The sequence below is a fragment of the Cololabis saira genome, chromosome 12, assembly GCF_033807715.1.
Source record: "Cololabis saira isolate AMF1-May2022 chromosome 12, fColSai1.1, whole genome shotgun sequence".
Taxonomy (NCBI): Eukaryota; Metazoa; Chordata; class Actinopteri; order Beloniformes; family Belonidae; genus Cololabis; species Cololabis saira.
In genome coordinates, this window is record NC_084598.1 from 14,998,432 (window position 1) to 15,018,593 (window position 20,162).

Below are 20,162 nucleotides of genomic sequence, written 5' to 3' on the forward strand. Positions count from 1 at the left end.
TTGGAGTTGCCATGGAGACAAACCAGAGTGACTTTAATTTCAGTCGGTGTGACCCAAATACAATTGTTGATATTTCAGTTTGGCCTTGGCAGGCCGACCCTGGCAGGCCTGTCGAGCCACAACCCCCCCCCCCCACCGGATGTTATGATATCAAGACGCTGTGTGATATCAATACCCCCCTTTCCCCTCATGACATTTGTGGAACTGACTCAGAACCTGATAGGCTGATAGCATTCCAGCGCTATCAAGGTCTATGAAAGAACTGAATTGAAAAGAGTCCACAGACCCCTACTCACTCACACACACCACACACACGCACACAACTATAAACACAAATGTAGATGTTTTTATCTGAATATAAATGTCTTCCGACTGCACTCCTGTGGCTGTTGTACCTGAACGCATCATGTGTGGACAGTAAAATATATTTGAAAAATTTTTAACGTGCTGATTATGTGCGTGTGCGTGTTTAATAATGTATTCCTGATGAATTTTTCGTTTTAAACGTGTAAAGTGAAGCGGCGGAGGCGGCTGGGAGCCACAGGTCCTGAACAAAGCGAATCAAACACATCAAACTGGGAGGATTGTTTCAGAAGTCCTGATGCACGCAGGCGGTTCAGTCTCGCGTCTCGGCCGCGCTTCATGCTGCAGGAGAAAACAGGTAAAATACCTACAACGGTATCCATGCATATTTGTGACGGCTCTTCATACAAACACACACGGCCATACAAACGTCCTCACGCACACATCCTGGCGAGGAACATGATCCCCAGAGCAGCCGCTCGCTGATATAACCTGCTCCATTCCTCCTCAGTGACACAAACACTCGTATGGAAACAGTTCAGGACGGGGTGAGGGGGGTAAACCAGTATAACCAACGTCATCATGCAAAAGAACAAATGATGAGATTATTCTCCCCACTGTGTTTAGTCTTTTTTCTCTGATAAAGCTGATAAACTCCGTAGTGCTACGTCTACTGTAGGAGGCTCATGCACGGAGGGACGGCAGGCTCGTACCTGACCTCTTTCTTCTCTTTTCTTTTTTTTTTCTTTTAAGGATTTGGTTGGAAGATGCAGGTGAAACTTTATGATACAAAATATGTTACAGTATGTACGTTCGTGTCCCGTCTGCGTGTCTACAAGGGTTTGAGAAAATGCTTCACCCAAGTGCTCCCGCAGAGGTCGCCTGTGGCGGGCGTGCGCTCGTTGAGATGGCCGCGTTGGTTTTAACGCGTATCTTTACCGTGCCTGCCAACAAAACTATCCTGACAATGACTCCTAGCAGCACGGCCGCATGTGGCCCGTCACTGATGGAAATGCTGCTTCACGGGAATTAATCATTGTTATTATTGTTATTTTAAAGTTTGTGGTTTCCTGGAAAATGTGTTTATGCTCGACCTGGACGTGGTGGCGTTTTTGCATATTTGTTCCAACATAATGTTTTCTGACCAGTTTAAATTCAAAACCTTTTGGCTTTTTCTCCACGTGTCCGGCGTGTCCGTGTCCAGCTACCTCCCAGTATGACGAAATTTGAGGCCCACGTTGGAGGGGGGAAAAATAAATTATAAAATAATAATAATAAAGTTGTAATATTACAAGTCATAATATGCAAGACAGAAGCAGTAGTTTGATCAAAATAAATGTGTACATTTTTCAACTAAAAAGTCAGAATATTATAGGGAGAAGGTTGTCATATTTTAAAAGATGACATTTTAAAATTTTCATTGTAGGATAACATCTGTAATTTCAAGTGAAATTACACACACAACTGTTGCATAACACGACTCGGTGGAAGTGCGGTCTATTCACCATTGAGATTTATCCGCATTATTTTTTACACTACACGTGTGGTGGAAGCAGTCAGGTCATGCTGGTAACGTGAAAAAACGTAGGAACTTGTATCCTGTATGCACTTGGACGACAGCGTTCATAGATCTTTTTGCAAACATTTGTGCAGATTACTTGAACTCTGCACCAACGCAGATCTTTACCACTGGTCAGAACACATAGGAAGAACTATTTCAATTTAAAATACAAGTCATATCAGCACTAGTGTGACATTGATGCTGAGGAGCACTTGGGTTGGTCATTTCCTTTCCCATTTAACTCTATTGCAGAATACTCGCTATGTTTTCTCTCAAATAAAAGATCACATAACAAATAAATGTTTAAGTTGATTTACAGTTTGTTCCCTGCAATACTTCCTGTAGATTTTAAACACACACATAATTATTATTGAGATTATTCTGTTCATTTGTTGATGCTATTTTCCTGCTTCTTGTAATGTTGCATATTTGAAAGAGTAAAAGGTTCTCGATCCCGGTCTGGGACAAACACCTGGGGGCTACAGCCAGACCAGTTCTTATCCAGTCCTGGATCTTCAGTCCATCACTGATCAGACCAGTTGGGCTCCTGAAGGTGGAATCCGCCATTGCTGCTGCGACACATCCACAAAACGCAGTTCATGTGGTAGATTCAGCTGTTTCAGCGGTTTCACCATCATCAATTAAATCAATTAAATATTTTAATGTTTTTTTTTCTTACTTTCGCAACTGGATTCTGGCAAAATCCCAAATTCTTTGTTCCCCATTTCCTTTCTTCCCTACTGCGGAGACATACTCCCGAACTCTTTTAATGTGAAGTTTAATCTTCTGATTATTTCAAGCAAAACAGGTGCAATACTTCAGTCAAAGTGCTACGCCGCTTCTGCCGCAGGAGATCAATCCAAGCAAACCTCCCAGACCTGACCAATGGTCAGTTTTTCCAACATCACAAAAGACCTCTGTCCTCTGCAGTCATTTCAAACATAAACTCTGAAGGGTCGTGTTAAGACGAGAGCTAAATGGACCCAAAGAAACCAAACAAGCTCTTCAAGAATCGTGGCTTCTTTTCCATTGATCGTCCAGGATGAACCCACCTGGGGTTTGTGCGATGGGATCTTTATGGTCAAATTGTGCAGGGGGGGGGGCAAGTGCGTGGATATGCATAATTCCTCTGAGCTGAGAATATCTTTGTTTCTCTCCGGTCTCTGGCTGTGATTTCGGCTCACTTCCTGCGTCCGCTACCGTTTGGTTTTACCATACGTTTAGCATCCATCCTGGTCAGCCGGTGCAACTCTGATCATTTCCAGGAATCCACGCACTGATGTGAGGAAGTGAAAGCAACCTGCAACACTCCAAGCATCCATCAGAGTTGTCCTTGTGTCCACAATCTCAGCAAGCAGTGCCCCAGGTCCAGGATCAGAGGTTCAGGGGGGGTCGTCGGGAAAGTAACTGGTGGGGCCAAGGATTGGGAGTTGGGCAGGAAGTGGAGTCAGAGGTTATAAGGAAGAAATTTTAACGGATTCATGGGTGTAGGCGGTGGCCCGGGTGTTGCGCAGGATGCCAGGAATGGGGGCAGGTGATGGGGGGAGGCTCTCATCTGGTGTGTTTGCAGGTGGAGTGGGGATGCTGATGATGGCGGCCGTGAAATCTTGTTCCCCGCAGTTCAGCTTCATGTTGTCCGGCTGGGCGTTCAGACTGGAACGACTTGGGGAGATACACAGACATGAATAAAAAATGGGTTTTAGGAGGCCAAAGACAACATGAGCAAGACAAAATATGAAGGTCAGGGGGGGTGCCACAACCTGTGTACATGTTTTGAATATCTAAAATTGAAAGAAAAGCAATGCTGACATGCTGCCTTCAAGTTGAGCACATAATTATGTTTAGTTATGTTCAAATCAGGTGATATAAGACATAGATTGGTTCCCACTAAAGGGGTCTGGGCTAACTGGAACAGTGCCGACCGTCTCCTCTGTCCTTTCAGCCGCTGTGACTCACGGTGTCGGACCCGGCAGGGGTCACGGAATTAGCAAACATGCATGCTACTTAGTCACAGTAATGCAACAATATTGCTGTTTGCTTTTAAAATGAAATTAAAGAAGTGGATGACAAAGAAAAGAGCTAGAAGAGGGAGATCAATATGTAAGAAGTGAGATGTTTGTGGCTCTTCTGTTCACGTACACAGCGAAGGCGATGATGGCGGGGAGGAGACACTGATTGGTTGGACAACTATACCTCCTGCCTGCAGCATACCCTATCAGCTCAACAACACTCACACTAAGCAGTTTTTCGGGGCCACACTGAGGTACTGAACCAAAGACTGTGGTTTTCTATGTGGTTTTCTATGTAGAAATTCACCAAAGTTTAATGGAGACGGCCACCCCAGACGCTGCTCCTGGGGATAACCTGATCTGATTTTCTCTTATGATTAATCTGTTGGAGCAGAAAAAGATTTTTTCTCATGAGATTACCGTATTTTCCGCACCATAAGGCGCACCTAAAAGCCTTTAATTTTCTCAAAAACCGGCAGTGCGCCTTATATATGATCATTACGGTAATTTCTGTTACTGTTGTCAGGGGGATTGTGGGTACTGTAGTTGGTGTCGCCGAAGTAATGGCGCTAAAAATGTCAGGAATCGTCACAGAAGTTCAAGACAACAGCAGCGACACCGACTTGCATAATGGCGACTTTGACGAGACGGAGCAAAGCTGGTTTTTATTTTGTTAATAAAGTTTGACATACGTACTTTTCTTCTTGTTTTTTTTTTTTGCGTTTGCTGTAGGAGTTTGTAGCATTTCCTGTAGCGCAGCTCCATCAGGTAGATACGTAACTCAACCCCAGCCACTATATTACGGTATTTTACCATATATTTAGTGCGCCTTATAATGCAGTGCGCCTTATATATGAATGGTGTTTTAAAAGAGGCCATTTATTAAAGGTGCGCCTTATAGTAATTCGTTAATTGATAAGGTGGTACATTTTTTAGCACTCTGTAATGTTGCCATTCCTTTTTTACCAATACGCCGTCCTGGCGTGACGGCTAACAAGCGATGAGGGGTTTAAGGTTTTATTTTGTCCAGGTCTTCCTCTAGACACGTCTTAGCGGTCAGGAGTGCAGACAGACCAGTACCAGTACCCTCTTCTACCTCAGACGTGTGTCGGCATGTGTCCAGAATGTGGTTTTACTTGGTCTCGTGTAGAAATGCCTGGACGTCTCAGGGAAACGTGCTCTTGAAGGCAGCGCCTGCTGCTCTAAATTCTCACAGTACTGCATTAATGTCGCCGCCCTGGACCGTCGCAGAACCTGGACTCTGCGCCCCAAAACACCTGGAATCGTGACTAATGTTTTTGGGAACGTTTTGCGTTCTCGTTTACGAATGCAAAAATGTTTAAATGTTTGCAAAAAATTTAAAAAAAAGCCACAAAATTCATGCTGTCTGTAAATGTGAGCGTCTCATGTGTAGAGTCTGCGTTTACGTTTGTGGCGGTATGGAGGTGGTCTTCAGGTGCAGTGTCTCCAGCTCCTGGACGCTGCCCCGGCTCACGGACACCGTGGAGTTGGCCAGTCGCATGGCGGCTCTCCTCCGGGCCCGGCGGGGGCAGCAGCCGGTGGAGTTGTTCTGCGCCCCCTGGTGGCTGGACAGGGAGGTGCTGCGACTGGTCCTGAAGCCCACCGAATCGGTCATACACAGCTCGCTGTAGGTCATCTCGTCTGTGAACTCGTGGTTCTGGAAGGAGAAGGTTTACTTTGAAGGAGAATGTTTACTTTGATCATAGCTTACCGGCTTGTGCTGGAAGATGGACGTCAAAGTCAGAAGATGCCAGAAGGCCAAATGGCAGTCTGTGGACTACCACTTTGTGCTCTTCACATCTCAGTCATTCCTCTCTTTTTCTTGTGTCACATTCAAGTTTTTCAGGCCAATAATGAAAGAAATTGACACTTCTGTGACGATGCGACCAACTAAGTGGACAATTTAAACAAAGACAAGTGCAACTGTTACCGTTATGCACTGATGCAATCCAAAACCTTCATACCCCCCATACCCCCATACCCTCATACCCCATACCCCATACCCTCATACCCTCATACCTTCATACCCCCATACCCTCATACCCCATACCCCATACCCTCATACCCTCATACCTTCATACCCCCATACCCTCATACCTTCATACCCCCATACCTTCATACCCCCATACCTTCATACCCCCATACCCTCATACCCCCATACCTTCATACCCCCATACCCTCATACCCCCATACCTTCATACCCCCATACCCTCATACCCTCATACCCCCATACCTTCATACCCCCATACCCCCATACCTTCATACCCCCATCCCTCATACCCTCATACCCCCATACCTCATACCTTCATACCCCCATACCCTCATACTCTCATACCTCATACCCTCATACCCTCATACCTTCATACCCCCATACCCTCATACTCTCATACCTTCATACCCCCATACCCTCATACTCTCATACCTCATACCCTCATACCCTCATACCCCCATACCTTCATACCCCCATACCCTCATACTCTCATACCTCATACCCTCATACCTTCATACCCCCATACCCTCATACTCTCATACCTCATACCCTCATACCCTCATACTCTCATACCTCATACCCTCATACCTTCATACCCTCATACCTTCATACCCTCATACCTTCATACCCCCATACCCTCATACTCTCATACCTCATACCCTCATACCTTCATACCCCCATACCCTCATACCCTCATACCCTCATACCCTCATACCTCATACCTTCATACCCTCATACCTTCATACCCCCATACCCTCATACCCTCATACCTTCATACCCCCATACCTTCATACCCCATACCCTCATACCCCATACCTTCATACCCCCATACCCTCATACCCCCATACCCTCATACCCCATACCTTCATACCCCCATACCCTCATACCCCCATACCCTCATACCCCATACCTTCATACCCCCATACCCTCATACCCTCATACCCCCATACCCCCATACCCTCATACCCCATACCCCATACCTTCATACCCCCATACCTTCATACCCCCCATACCCTCATACCCCATACCCCATACCCTCATACCCTCATACCTTCATACCCTCATACCCTCATACCCCCATACCTTCATACCTTCATACCCCCATACCTTCATACCCCCATACCTTCATACCCCCATACCCCATACCCTCATACCTTCATACCCCCATACCCCCATACCCTCATACCCTCATACCCTCATACCCCCATACCCTCATACCTTCATACCCTCATACCCTCATACCCCCATACCCTCATACCTTCATACCCCCATACCCTCATACCCTCATACCCCCATACCCTCATACCTTCATACCCTCATACCCTCATACCTTCATACCCTCATACCCTCATACCTTCATACCCTCATACCCCCATACCTTCATACCCTCATACCCTCATACCCCCATACCCTCATACCTTCATACCCTCATACCCTCATACCCCCATACCTTCATACCCCCATACCTTCATACCCCCATACCTTCATACCCCCATACCCCATACCCTCATACCTTCATACCCCCATACCCCCATACCCTCATACCCTCATACCCTCATACCCCCATACCCTCATACCTTCATACCCTCATACCCTCATACCCCCATACCCTCATACCTTCATACCCCCATACCCTCATACCCTCATACCCCCATACCCTCATACCTTCATACCCTCATACCCTCATACCTTCATACCCTCATACCCCCATACCTTCATACCCTCATACCCTCATACCCCCATACCCCCATACCCCATACCCTCATACCTTCATACCCCCATACCCCCATACCCTCATACCCTCATACCCTCATACCCCCATACCCTCATACCTTCATACCCTCATACCCTCATACCCCCATACCCTCATACCTTCATACCCTCATACCCTCATACCCTCATACCCCCATACCCTCATACCCTCATACCCCCATACCCTCATACCTTCATACCCTCATACCCTCATACCCCCATACCCCCATACCTTCATACCTTCATACCCCCATACCCTCATACCCCCATACCTTCATACCTTCATACCCTCATACCTTCATACCCCCCATACCCTCATACCCCATACCCCATACCCTCATACCCCCATACCTTCATACCTTCATACCCCCATACCTTCATACCCCCATACCCCCATACCCTCATACCTTCATACCCTCATACCCTCATACCCCCATACCCTCATACCTTCATACCCCCATACCTTCATACCCTCATACCCTCATACCCCCATACCCCCATACCTTCATACCCTCATACCTTCATACCCTCATACCCTCATACCCCCATACCTTCATACCTTCATACCCCCTTTACCTTCATACCCCCATACCCTCATACCCTCATACCCTCATACCCCCATACCCTCATACCTTCATACCCCCATACCCCCATACCTTCATACCCCCATACCCTCATACCTTCATACCCTCATACCCTCATACCCCCATACCCTCATACCTTCATACCCCCATACCTTCATACCCCCATACCCTCATACCTTCATACCCCCATACCCCCATAACCCCATACCTTCATACCTTCATACCCTCATACCTTCATACCCCCATACCCCCATACCTTCATACCCTCATACCTTCATACCCTCATACCTTCATACCCTCATACCCTCATACCCCCATACCCTCATACCTTCATACCCTCATACCCTCATACCCTCATACCCCCATACCCTCATACCTTCATACCCTCATACCTTCATACCCTCATACCTTCATACCCTCAGAGCCTCAGAACCTCAGAACCTCAGAGCCTGGCTCTGTGAGAAACATCTAAAGGTGAGGTGAAGGGAGGAAAGATACATCTAAAGATGATGTGAAGGGAAGAAGGAAAACTCTGAAGGAGAGGTTAAGGGAGGAAGGAAACATCTAATGGTAAGGTGAAGGGAGGAAGGAAAAATCTTAAAGGTGATGTGAAGGGAGGGAGGAAACATCTAAAGGTGAGGTGGAGGGAAGAATGAAACATCGGAATGAGAGGTGAAGGGAGGATGGAAATACTGAAGGTGGGGTGAAGGGAGGAAGGAAACATCTGGAGATGAGATTAAGGAGAGAAGGAGGCATCTGGATATGAGATTAAGGAGAGAAGGAAGCATCTGGATGAGAGGCGAATGAGAGAAGGAGGCACCAGGATGAGATGTGAAGGAGAGAAGGAGGCACCAGGATGCGTGCTGCAGCCTCACCGTGGTCTTTTCCAGACAGTGCAGCAGGTGATTATGTTGGTGCTCAAAAGCAGATCTGTTCTTGACACACAGAGCCGTGCTGCCGCTGTCACGGTCCTGAAATCACACAAAACACACGCTCATGAGCTGCTCGGTTCAGTAACAACTCAGAGAGGAAAGAAGGTGGCAGGTGTGTGTGTGTGTGTGTGTGTGTGTGTGTGTGTGTGTGTGTGTGTGTGTGTGTGTAAACTATCATCTCCTCAGAAACAACCAACAAAGTAGTAAAAGTAAAAGTTTTCCTTCACGATGGAGCTGCAGATGTTTTTCAGACATTTTCATCACATGGCCTCTCCCTCTTCTCCCCTCTTCCTCCCTCACTCGTTCTCCTCAGGTTCTCACTTTCATCGTCCTCTTGTCCACCTGTTTTTTTTGTCCGTGTCTTCCTCTTTGTTCCTCCTCTCCCCAAACCTGGATCCCAGTCATCCTGGGTTTGTGCTGAGAGCTGCAGAAGGACCTCAGTGGCATCAGCTCTCTCCTCCCCTCTTTCCTGTCCAAACATCTCAACCCGTCCATCTTTCACCCTCCGACGTAAAGAAACCTGAAGACTCAGTCATGATGAAGATGTTAGATTAAAAAGGTTGTCTGGCAGGCAGGTTATTTTTTGTCCACATTAATCAGCGTATTTCCAGCTCCTTAAATGCTCTTTAACGTTCATAACACACCAGAAAATGGTGTGAGACGACCGCAGAGAAGGGAACTGTGATAAAAGGGAAAGATGATAGATTTAATTTTGGGTGTTTTGTTGCAACGTCAGCGATAATGATATTCATTGAATTTAGTTTCAAGGTAAATATAGGTCTTTCCTGAGAGGGCTTGACTGGTGGAAATCTTCATTCTTGGACGTGAACGTCCCCCGTCTGAGTACTGTCACAGCTTGCCGCTGCTACTGAGCAGTGTTGTTTCGTGTTGTTTTACGTGTTTTTGCTGATTGTTCACTAATCACAAAACTCTCGTCAGGACATTCCTGGTTTTACCGCGGCTCCGTGACGCAGGAAAACTACTTCCTGTAATGATAGTTTAAGATTTTTTCTACGTTTTTGTGGCAGGGTGGAGGAGCAGCAGCCACTCAGGTGATGGGTCACAGGTGTGTCCCATCAACCTCTCCACCCTGCCTGCCTTCATAAGGCATGGCTGCACAGCAGCAATGGGGCTGTGGGAGAAGGTGCTTGTGCACGTGTGTGGGTGTTTGGAAGTTGCTGAATAAAAAGAGGTTTTGCACTAAAACCCCGTGTCCTCTCTGTCCTGTCGGTCGGGCCCCCGTAGCACTCGCCCTGCTACAGTTTGTTTTTTCTCACACAGACTAGGAGACAGGAACAGGTCCACGCATGCGCAGAAACCCTGTAGCAACTGTTCACAACTGGCTCTACTGGTTCTAGTCTCTCTCTCTGCCACAAAACAAAGGATTAATAGTTCATTTGTTATTGTATGCTTAGCGCCAAAGTGCATCTCTGACATGTTGGACCTATGTGAACCAACCCGGACTCTGAGAACCTCAGGGAGTGGAGTCCTGCTGGTGCCCAGGGTCCGGACTAGGAAGAGTGACGCCGCGTTTTCTGTGTTTCTGGTTTTGTTGTGTACACCGACAGAGCTGCGGTACTTCGGTTGTTTGATGTTGTTTGTGACTTTGAGCGTGTTGAACTTTTCATCTGCTTTGACTTTTTTTCTCCTTCCTTTACTGACCTGGTTTTCTGCTTTGTGCTGCGCCCCTAGGAAACGTTCTGGGGGCTTTATTGATTGGTGTAAACTGATCCTTGTGACGTTCGCACACCTCAAGACCGATGGGTTTTGTCGCCCACTAGGATTTAAAACTAGCAGCTCAGGGTAGAAACATGACGTCAGTGATCTGCTCGTCTACTTTTTCAGGCGTTTCCATCATACATGGAACATTAGTGCATAAGGTATTGGGTATTATTTCCACAATGGTATTGGTGCATTCAGTCACGTCTTACAGCAGGCCTCATAATTGTTTTAAGTAATCTTGTGGCGCATCAGTGTTTCTGGTTAAAAACTTTTGCTTCAAGGTGCCACATACATGGAGCCACCGTTTTGTTCAGATGGTTGAAGAAGTGCAGCATAAACTTTCGGCCTCATGCAAGCCGTCCAGGTTGGCCTTCCCCTTTTCTCTCCACCCCACGTTACCGGTCTTTAAAAAACAAAAAGCTGCCAACATGAAACATACTAAGTATTGATCTGCTGTACTCCCACGTCACTTCTGCCACCAGTCCAAGAGAAGCACGGGATCAGATCTCATATCCATCCTCTGCCGTCTTCAGGCCTGTTCAGTCATGTCCGGCCCACAATGACCCACAGGTGCACAGGTGCGTGTTAGCAGGCTCTGGTGCACTTCTGGTTCACTTCCACATCCAACTATTACTGTTTGAGTTTTAGTAGCTATGATCCAGCTGTCTTGCTTGACAGGCAGAAGCTATCTGCTGTATGTGTGTGTGTGTGTGTGTGTGTGTGTGTCTCACCCCAAGCCCTCGGTCCTCTTTGTACTGTAGGAAGGCATTGGATGTTCCTTTCTTCGCCATGCGGATCCGAGCCAAACGCACTTTCTGTCCAACAAAACGCAAGAAAAAAGCAGCATCAGCACAACACACACACACACACACACACACACACACACACACAACAGTGCAGTAAGAGTTGACTGCAAGTTGATGCACCGGATATGAGTTCATGCAGGAGACGAGCACGTATTATGAAGATGGACGAGCCACCAGCTGGCAGCTACAACTACAGTAAAAGTGCTTCCCCACGCAGGTTGACTGAACTGAACCATCCTGCAAGATGATGCACATACAAAACACTGACAGAATATTTCCTTTCGTAGTTTCAGTACAGAAACAAGACTGAATGAAGGGTGGAAGTAAAGGGTGGAGAATTTAGATGACACCAAGATTAGAAATAAAACTGAACAAACATAAATGAAGCAAACAGGAACGCAAAAACAAGAACTGAATGCCAAAAGAGGCTGAAAAAAAAAAAACTAAATAACTTTATCATTTCCCCGCTTTTTATTTTTTGGGGTTTCTCAGAGCAGACTGTCGTCAGTATATGTCCACCATAAAAAACAAGGTCCACAGCCAAATGGCAGAAAGGTTACAGTCAGATAAAGCTTACAGTTGCACAAAGATTAATATCAGAAAGGTTACAGTCGCAGAAGTGTTACAGTCGGAGAAGGGTTATAGTCATAGAAGAGTAACAGTCGCAGAAGGGTTACAGTCATAGAAGAGTAACAGTCATAGAAGGGTTACTGTTAAGGTTTGGTTTTCTAAGGACCCAAATGCAGGAGGCCAGAGGCAGGAGTTCTCAAAAACAAAGGGTTTAACCCACAAAAGGCAAAAACAAGGCGCTGCAGAGCAGGATCGAAAAAACACAAAACTAACAGGGATCAAGGACCAGGAGCACATGGAGGGAAGAAGCAGTACGGACCGACAGGGAACCAAGGAATGACAAGACAAGATATACTGAGGGGATAACGAGACATGACGAGACACAGGTGCAGACACAATCAGGGCAGATGGGACACAGGCGGGGCAAAACAGAAACTGAAAGTCTAAAAACTGGGGGGGGAAGTGTCAAACCCTGACAGTTACAGTGAGAGAAGGGTTACAGTCATAGAAGTGTTACAGTCATAGAAGTGTTACAGTCATAGAAGGGTTACAGTCATAGAAGTGTTACAGTCATAGAAGTGTTACAGTCATAGAAGTGTTACAGTCATAGAAGGGTTACAGTCATAGAAGTGTTACAGTCATAGAAGGGTTACAGTCATAGAAGCATTACAGTCGAATACGGATTACATCTGCAGAAGGATTTGTGCAGATGTCTTCATACAGTATACGGTCAGAACCCACGGTACAATGCTTCTATTTTCCACAACGGATGGGCTGAGTAAAAACTGATAGCTGTAAATATCACAAAATGTTTGTTTACTTTAAAAAGTTATATAATTCCTCCATTCCTAAACACTTCCCCTTTGATTGATGGAAAACTCACGAAGTTAAAGGAAGAATCGATAAGAACAGTTGGGATGCTGAGAATCGGCATATATATATGAGCCTTTTTGAGTCAAGGTTGCTCCGGTGTATTCTGTACTAAAATCGATAAAGCACTGAGCCACCTCTGCTTCTGCTTTCAGACAGTTCAATCAGCTTTTATCATCGCTTCCTAACCTAAAAACATTGTTCTACCGTTGAATCAACTTTGGAAAGTCCACTCCCTCTCTAACTCCCCTTCACTTGCCCATTGTGCTGTGTAGATTAAGGAAAACATCTAACTCAGGGGGATGTCTGATCAAAAGACCTAGGTCTCATGTGGTTGTCTCGACCTCCATCAGGTAAAGTTGTGACTCATGCTGTCTTGTATCCGGATCAGAGCCCGAGTTTGGACCTGAATTTGTATGAACTCTGACCTGCTGTGCTCTCATCTTGTCTGCTCTCTGGTTCTGGTGGTAGATCCGGCTGAAGTTGGACACAATGACTGGCACTGGCAGGGCGATAACCAGCACGCCGCTGAGAGAGCAGATGGAACCGAAGATCTTCCCTGCAATGGTGTTTGGAACCATGTCGCCGTACCTGCAGAGAAAACACATTGCTTACACTCAATTACTCTGAACTCTGAACGTGGAAAGCTAAGCAGGAAACCAACAATGAGCCAACACAATAACTCCAACAAGTTGATCATGTCTAAAGTCCAGTTTTACTGATGCATCTGGAAAACACGGACATGCCTAGCTAAAGCAACGTATAGGTTAGGAACATCACTGGAGCAGGAAAAGCAGATATATCCATGAAGCACTGGATCTGGGTATCCAAAGCCAACGTCAGCCCATAAACCTCCTTAACACAACCCTTCCACTTCGTCCAGCTTTTTCTTTGTCTAAAATCTGTCACCCAGAAGCCTTTTGGACCACCTTAAAGCAGGTGCTGGTGGTGGGTTAAAACCAGCGCCAGCGTCTTCTTCAGACACACAGAGCAGCTACAGAGCCGTGCCATTAAACCATTTAATGAGTTCTAAGAACGATGAGGTTCTGAGTAATTAAAGAGTTTCTGTAGAGGTCCACGGTGAACAAAAGGACAAACATCACAGCGTCGATCTGGTTTTCATCAAATAAATGACTTCACATTGCTCGTCTGTGTTTGTAAAGGTCGTTGTGTTTGTGATAAACTGAGCAGTGTTTCCAAATGCTGACTACGTCTGTGAACAATCCCACAAACAAGATTCCTGGATGCTGACTTTAGTGGGATCCATAAACTCTAGTAGCTGATAATGGAACAACTATAGTGTTTATTTATGCAGAAGAACCCTCAGTTAAAAGCAGCCATCGAGTGTGCAGGTTTAAGTAGCATAAGAGATGTGAACAAACACTGAACGCTGAATTTCCAAAGATTGAACGTTCTTTTTCCACTGATGCTTCCAAGGCCACAGTGACTGATGTTCACAGTGATCATGTCAGTGAACCCCTTCCTCTGGCCTGTCATGAGCTGGGATAACTCCAGCAGACCCCCGTGACCCTGCAGAGGACAAAACCGGTATAGAAAATGGATGGATTGATGGATGGATGGAAGGATGGACATTGCTTTGCACTTTGCTCAACAACCAGAAGTGAAGGATAGGTGATTTATACATATACAATGAATCAATGACATGTCTGCATAGTGACCTCTACTGCCTGAACAAGCTCCTCCGTGGTTTGCTGCTGTTCTTCGTTCATCCCTTGTGCAGAGTTTCTTCTCCGTCAGCTGCACACAGACTTGACTAAACAATGGTGGTCAAGTTATTTTAGTGCTGCCAGTTTTACTGGCTCTGAATCTATTTTTTTTTTTTTAACCAAAGCTGGCTCTGAACCAGCACTGGTGTACTTTATTTTAGGATTGTAATGTTTTTTGTAAACATACAAATGCACAAAGAAAGAACAACACATGGGATACCAGACTCTGGAATAAAGGGGCATGAGAGCAGCAGTCCAGCGATGCTGTGGGAATATGCCCACTGTGGGGTAAAAAGCGAGCCACTCAGGTCTAAAAGTCAAGTAACGATGGAGTCTGTTGTAGCAGAGAGGCAAGACGCTGGCCGGATGCCAGTACGAGCTGAGCCAGGAACAAATGCTTTCAAATCTGTTGTGGATCTCAGTTTTGTACAAACACAGATCCTCCATTTCTGCAAACAACATGAAGCCGGTGTGTGGCGGGTTTAACCAACTTCCAGTTCCAGAAAAGAGCGCCGCTGCCACCACCAAGAAACCAATGCGGTAACGCGGTTCACAAACCTTGAAACTAGAGGATCGGATCAGTTCGTAACTATGATGGCAGAGCCGTCTGGGAGATTTGCGAGGCCCTGTGCGAAATGGCTGGGGGGGCGAAATTTTTGGGTTTTTCGGGTCGGATCGGGTGTCTATATGCGCAATTTTAACTCTCCAATTAGCAAAATACTGGATACCTTCCCCATCATCATTTGGGTTGCCCCGACGCGGGGCCCCGCGGCTGCTTGAGACCCGGTTGGATCGGTGATTTTTGTAACAAATTTATCAAACAAGCCTTTCAGAGAGGCATTAAACTCTTCCATTTTCTTTAGTTTTTTTCTTTTTTCATCCCCTGATGGAAATTTCCTGAATCTGTCTTGTTCTCTCGACATTGTGTGACAGTTTGTTCCACACTCCACCCGTCTGGATCAGAGCAGCTTGTGTCTGCGCTTGGTCTGATCAGTTGTATTGAACAACAGACACGCGCATCATTGCACATATATTTATTGATATGCACAGACTAGTACACATTTAGGTCTGTAATGGAACGTGACTGTTGATATTTATAAGGGAAAAAACGGCGCGAGGCCCCGGGCGGTCGCACGGTTCGCACACCCCTTACGGCGGCCCTGTATGATGGGATGCCCTTGTGGGTCATTTTTAACAAACAAAACACTGGAACCCCCTTGAAAAGGTCGGGGAGTGGTTCAGATTTCCAGGCTTCTGTGACATCACAGAACCAGGCCCCACCTTCCATGTCTTTATCTCCATCCACAATATTTCTACTGCATTCAAGGGGTGGGATTCAGGAAATCTTTAAGCATATTTGCACATAAATCACCTCTTGGCTTCGCCAAACACCGAGAAGTCATAAGTCGTCGTCTAGTTTTGCTTCAGAGGATTTTTGCTCGTTCCCCCGCTGCTCCTGAGACAGGCCAGATTTTGATCAATTAGGATGAACGTGTAATATTTGTACATTTTCCTTAGGTTTAATAAGGTTTCAGAGGTATCTGCTTCTACAAAAACAACCGCCCATATCAGACGTTGGCGTTGGAAAGTCGGACGGTATTTTTGTGCACTCATTTCCATCAGCTGTACGCAAACTCAGCACCAGGTGGTTTTCTTCCTACGAAAAGTTTGAAACGACCAACATATTCCCAAATATCCAAACTGTTGCTCTGCAACGGTTTACACACCAGATTGTTCTACTCATCCATCATGAACAACGCTCTGCATCTTGAACGGTTCCCCGATCACATCCCCGTTTCTCTTCCTTCTCAGAGTCACAAGAGTCTGCTGGAATCGATCAAAGAGAAGCAACAGTTGCTTCTCTAAGATCACTGCTGATGTCTTTCCTCCTTGGCACTGTGTTAACACACACTTGTACTGGAGTTCATGTAGAGGCAGTAAGCGGGAGCTCGTTACTTCGCACGCGGATGAATAACGACGCTCTAACAAGTCCTCAGACCTGGTAAGGACCAGGTGGGGCTTTTGTTTATTACGTCCTGATGAAACCTGTGAGTGATGGTGGACAGACCTTCGCTGCTGTAAAGCTGCACACGCGCTCAGATCCCTACCTGCCGCTTCCTGCGGCCTTCGCCTCTCATTGTACCAAGCCATAAATCACAGGCAGCGAGATAAGGAAAAGGAGGAGGAGGAGATGGGAGGATAGGAGGATGGGCAGGAGGCCAGCAAGGTTTGTGTGATTCAGCTCCCAGACTCTGAGTACAAATCTGTTTACAGCGGCGCGCATCCGCTTTCTCCTGAACAAATCACTGCTCAGCTGCAGCTGCAACACTTTATTTCACATTTTTAAGTTGGAACGCAAAGAAATATTATCAGCCAAATGATTCATAAAGTCTCCAAGTTAAAGTAGTTATTCTGCAGTAAATCTGTCTTCTGGCCGATATTATTTTCTATGTGACTTTATTAGATGATTAATCAATGTTCCTGCAGCTTTTACTGCTGATGCTGCTAAATCTGGTTTTAATTACACCACAGGAGCAGTTCGTTTAGTTATCTGGTTCAAAGGGTGCAGCGGAGGTCAGGTCCTTGGAGTTCATCATTGCTCCGTCACATTCGTTTCCATTCATCTCCCAACTAAAGCTTCTGCAGCCCATTTGGAGTTTGATTGGCAGCAACATGTCTCTAAAAAAAATAGGCTACAAAAGTAAGTTGTCCTAAAGCGGAACATATACAACTAATTAGGTTAATTGCCAACTGGTCAGTCACATGGCCGAGAATAGAAACAGCCTCTCAGAGAGGAGGGGTCTCTCGGAAGTAGAGAGGCTCACCGATGTGTGAGAAAACTGCTTCCACAAATCATGAAGCAATTTCAAATAATGCTCCTCCATGTGAAAGACCTTCAGTGTCATTTGCAGTACGTGACGTCTTCAAGGATTCTGAGGACGACGTCACCTTTTGCCAACAGGAAACATTAGGAGCACCATGAAACAAAAAAATATAACAAAGAGGATCCAGGACTGTTGATGCCATCCTGTATCAGACCGGCATGGGACCACGCTCTGGTCCACTTATGGCGCTTTTCCACTAGTACCTACTCAGCCCGACTCGACTCGACTCACCTCGCCTCAGTTTCGCGATTTCCCACTAGGGGTCTAGCCATGCCGAGTAGATACTTTTTATGTAACTACTCTGCCGAGATTCTAAGCGGTCTGAGTCAGGCTGTATCTAACTTCATCACACTACATGCCCCCGATTGGTCAGGCGGTTGGCCAATCAGATGTCTGAGTCAGGATAAGACATAATTTTAAGAGCGAATCGCGGCTTAAAGCCTTCTCTCCCTCCATTGTAATTTTTTATTGAATACAAGCCACAGAGCAGCAGCAGATATATCAACTCATCCATTTTCTCCGTCTTTGGCGTGTTACTTCTTCGTTTGTGTCGCACGAAAGAGTACGTCACAGCAGCTTCGCTCCAACCCCGCCTACTTCTGATCCGGGTATGGAAAAGAAACGAGGGCAAGTTGAGTCGAGTCGAGACAAGGCAAGGCGAGTCGAGCCGGGCTGAGTAAGTACTTGTGGAAAAGCGCCATTAGCTCCAGATGTTCGTGGACTCTTGTACGAAAGTGAACATCGCCCTGCGACCAACTTTGAAATGACCTTATGTTTTCATGCCTAAGATAGTATGTCTCTTGGTTTAAACATTTCCCCTCCCCCTACCTGGACCAGCTGAACCTGGATTTGCTAAACCAGGATTAAATGAACCTGGATCATCTAATCCACCCTGCCCCCTGGACCTTCTGGATGAGCCGACCCGACCTTCCCCCGTCCGCCTCCCTTCTTTTTCTTGTCTCTCCTTACTGATGAATCCACTCATGCCTAAAAAAATATGTCTGTTCAGTTGTCATGTGGTATCTGGACCCAGTTTGGGGATTTCACATGTAGACCGGCTCGTTTCCAATCCCATGTACAAATGTTTGCTGCGCTGGCCCCGCACATTCTTGAGTCTTTGGCAGTGACGAACACAAACCAGGAGTTTATTGATCCGAGTCACATGCTTGTAGTTTGAGTGCTAGCCGCTGTTCTATTCATTGTTCTTAAAGGAGTTGCTGACATGAGGTTTGCTGCTTTCACTTGTTTTTACTTCACTGTAATTATGGTTTTACTAGATTTAATTAAACCAACAGACCCTCCGGACATTCTGACATCCACTTCCAAAGGTTTTTGGTTTCTTGGAGACAAAATATTCACTATTCCAGTGTTTGAAGTCCATCACAGAAGTTGTGTGGCAGATATTGAACAACCCAGACCAACCCAGACATTGATTACACACAACTCATACTTTCAATTATTTAGTTAAAGTGCAAGTCAAGCAGAAAATGTTTACGCATTCTGAGTTCGTCAGATTGTATAAAGATGAATTATTAAGTGCTCATGCCATGCTCTGCCATGAAATAATGGGGGTGTGTCCTCTGATGATGCAGATTGACAGATCAGGCAATGAAGCGCACTAACAGGACAGAGCTGAGTTTATTTTAACTACACCAAACAGTTAAATACCCAAAACACACTTTCAGCATTCAGACCACATTCCAGCTTTGGTCGAAGTTAACAACATTGTTAATTCCCATAGTGCCAGTCTGCAGTGGAGATAGTTGAGTCTAAAGGCAAGACTCTTTGTTTACGGGGATTTACGCTCCTACCCTCACCTGAGGCCAGGAACTCTGGGTAGCGACCAAAAGAAAAGGCTCAGGCGGCTGAAGTGAGTTGGTGGCTAGACTCTTGAGTGGAGTAGAGTCACTGCATCTGGTTAGGATGCCTGAGGCACCGAAGCCTGGGGAGGGGCCTTAGGCAGGCAGAGGCCCATGGCCAGAACTAAGACACACCGGTGGAATTACATCTCTGGCTGGAACACTAATCCTACCAGAGGATTGGATAACTGAAAACACATTTCTTTGGAGAGATCTTGGAAAATAAAATTTAAACCAAGAGCTCCACCAGGATGGGTAAGATACCCAATTCTTGCTGCTTGATCATAAACCTCAACTTTGAAAATGACCGCTGAAGGTGAATTGGACGAATAATAATTATAATAATGATGATAATAATAATAATAATAATAATAATAATAATAATAATAATAATAATAATAATAATAATAATAATAATACATTTTATTTGTAAGTGCCTTTCTAGCGCTCAAGGACACCGTACATAAGATAAGACAAATAATGCAATCAAACAGCATAAACTGACACATCATGCCATAAACAAAAGCATGACAAACAAGATAAAAACAAACATGTGTTACATAGGTGGAAG

At 45.7% G+C, this 20,162-nt stretch overlaps 1 protein-coding gene across 2 annotated transcripts in view; it reads right to left on the reverse strand.

Moving 5' to 3' along the window:
* Positions 1-180: 180 nt before the first annotated feature.
* kcnd1 (potassium voltage-gated channel, Shal-related subfamily, member 1) overlaps positions 181-20,162 on the reverse strand; it is an 89,014-nt gene continuing 69,032 nt past the window's right edge. Inside the window, exons 5-9 of one of the 2 annotated variants that reach the window (XM_061735669.1) lie at positions 13,549-13,711; positions 11,606-11,689; positions 9,096-9,191; positions 5,301-5,551; positions 181-3,526 (exon numbers count right to left, since the gene is read on the reverse strand). In XM_061735669.1, coding sequence (XP_061591653.1) covers positions 3,319-3,526; positions 5,301-5,551; positions 9,096-9,191; positions 11,606-11,689; positions 13,549-13,711 — 802 coding nt within the window. In that variant the 3' untranslated portion in view covers positions 181-3,318. Of the gene's footprint in view, positions 3,527-5,300; positions 5,552-5,575; positions 5,785-9,095; positions 9,192-11,605; positions 11,690-13,548; positions 13,712-20,162 lie in introns of those variants that run through there. The other variant, XM_061735670.1, reaches the window with a different exon arrangement.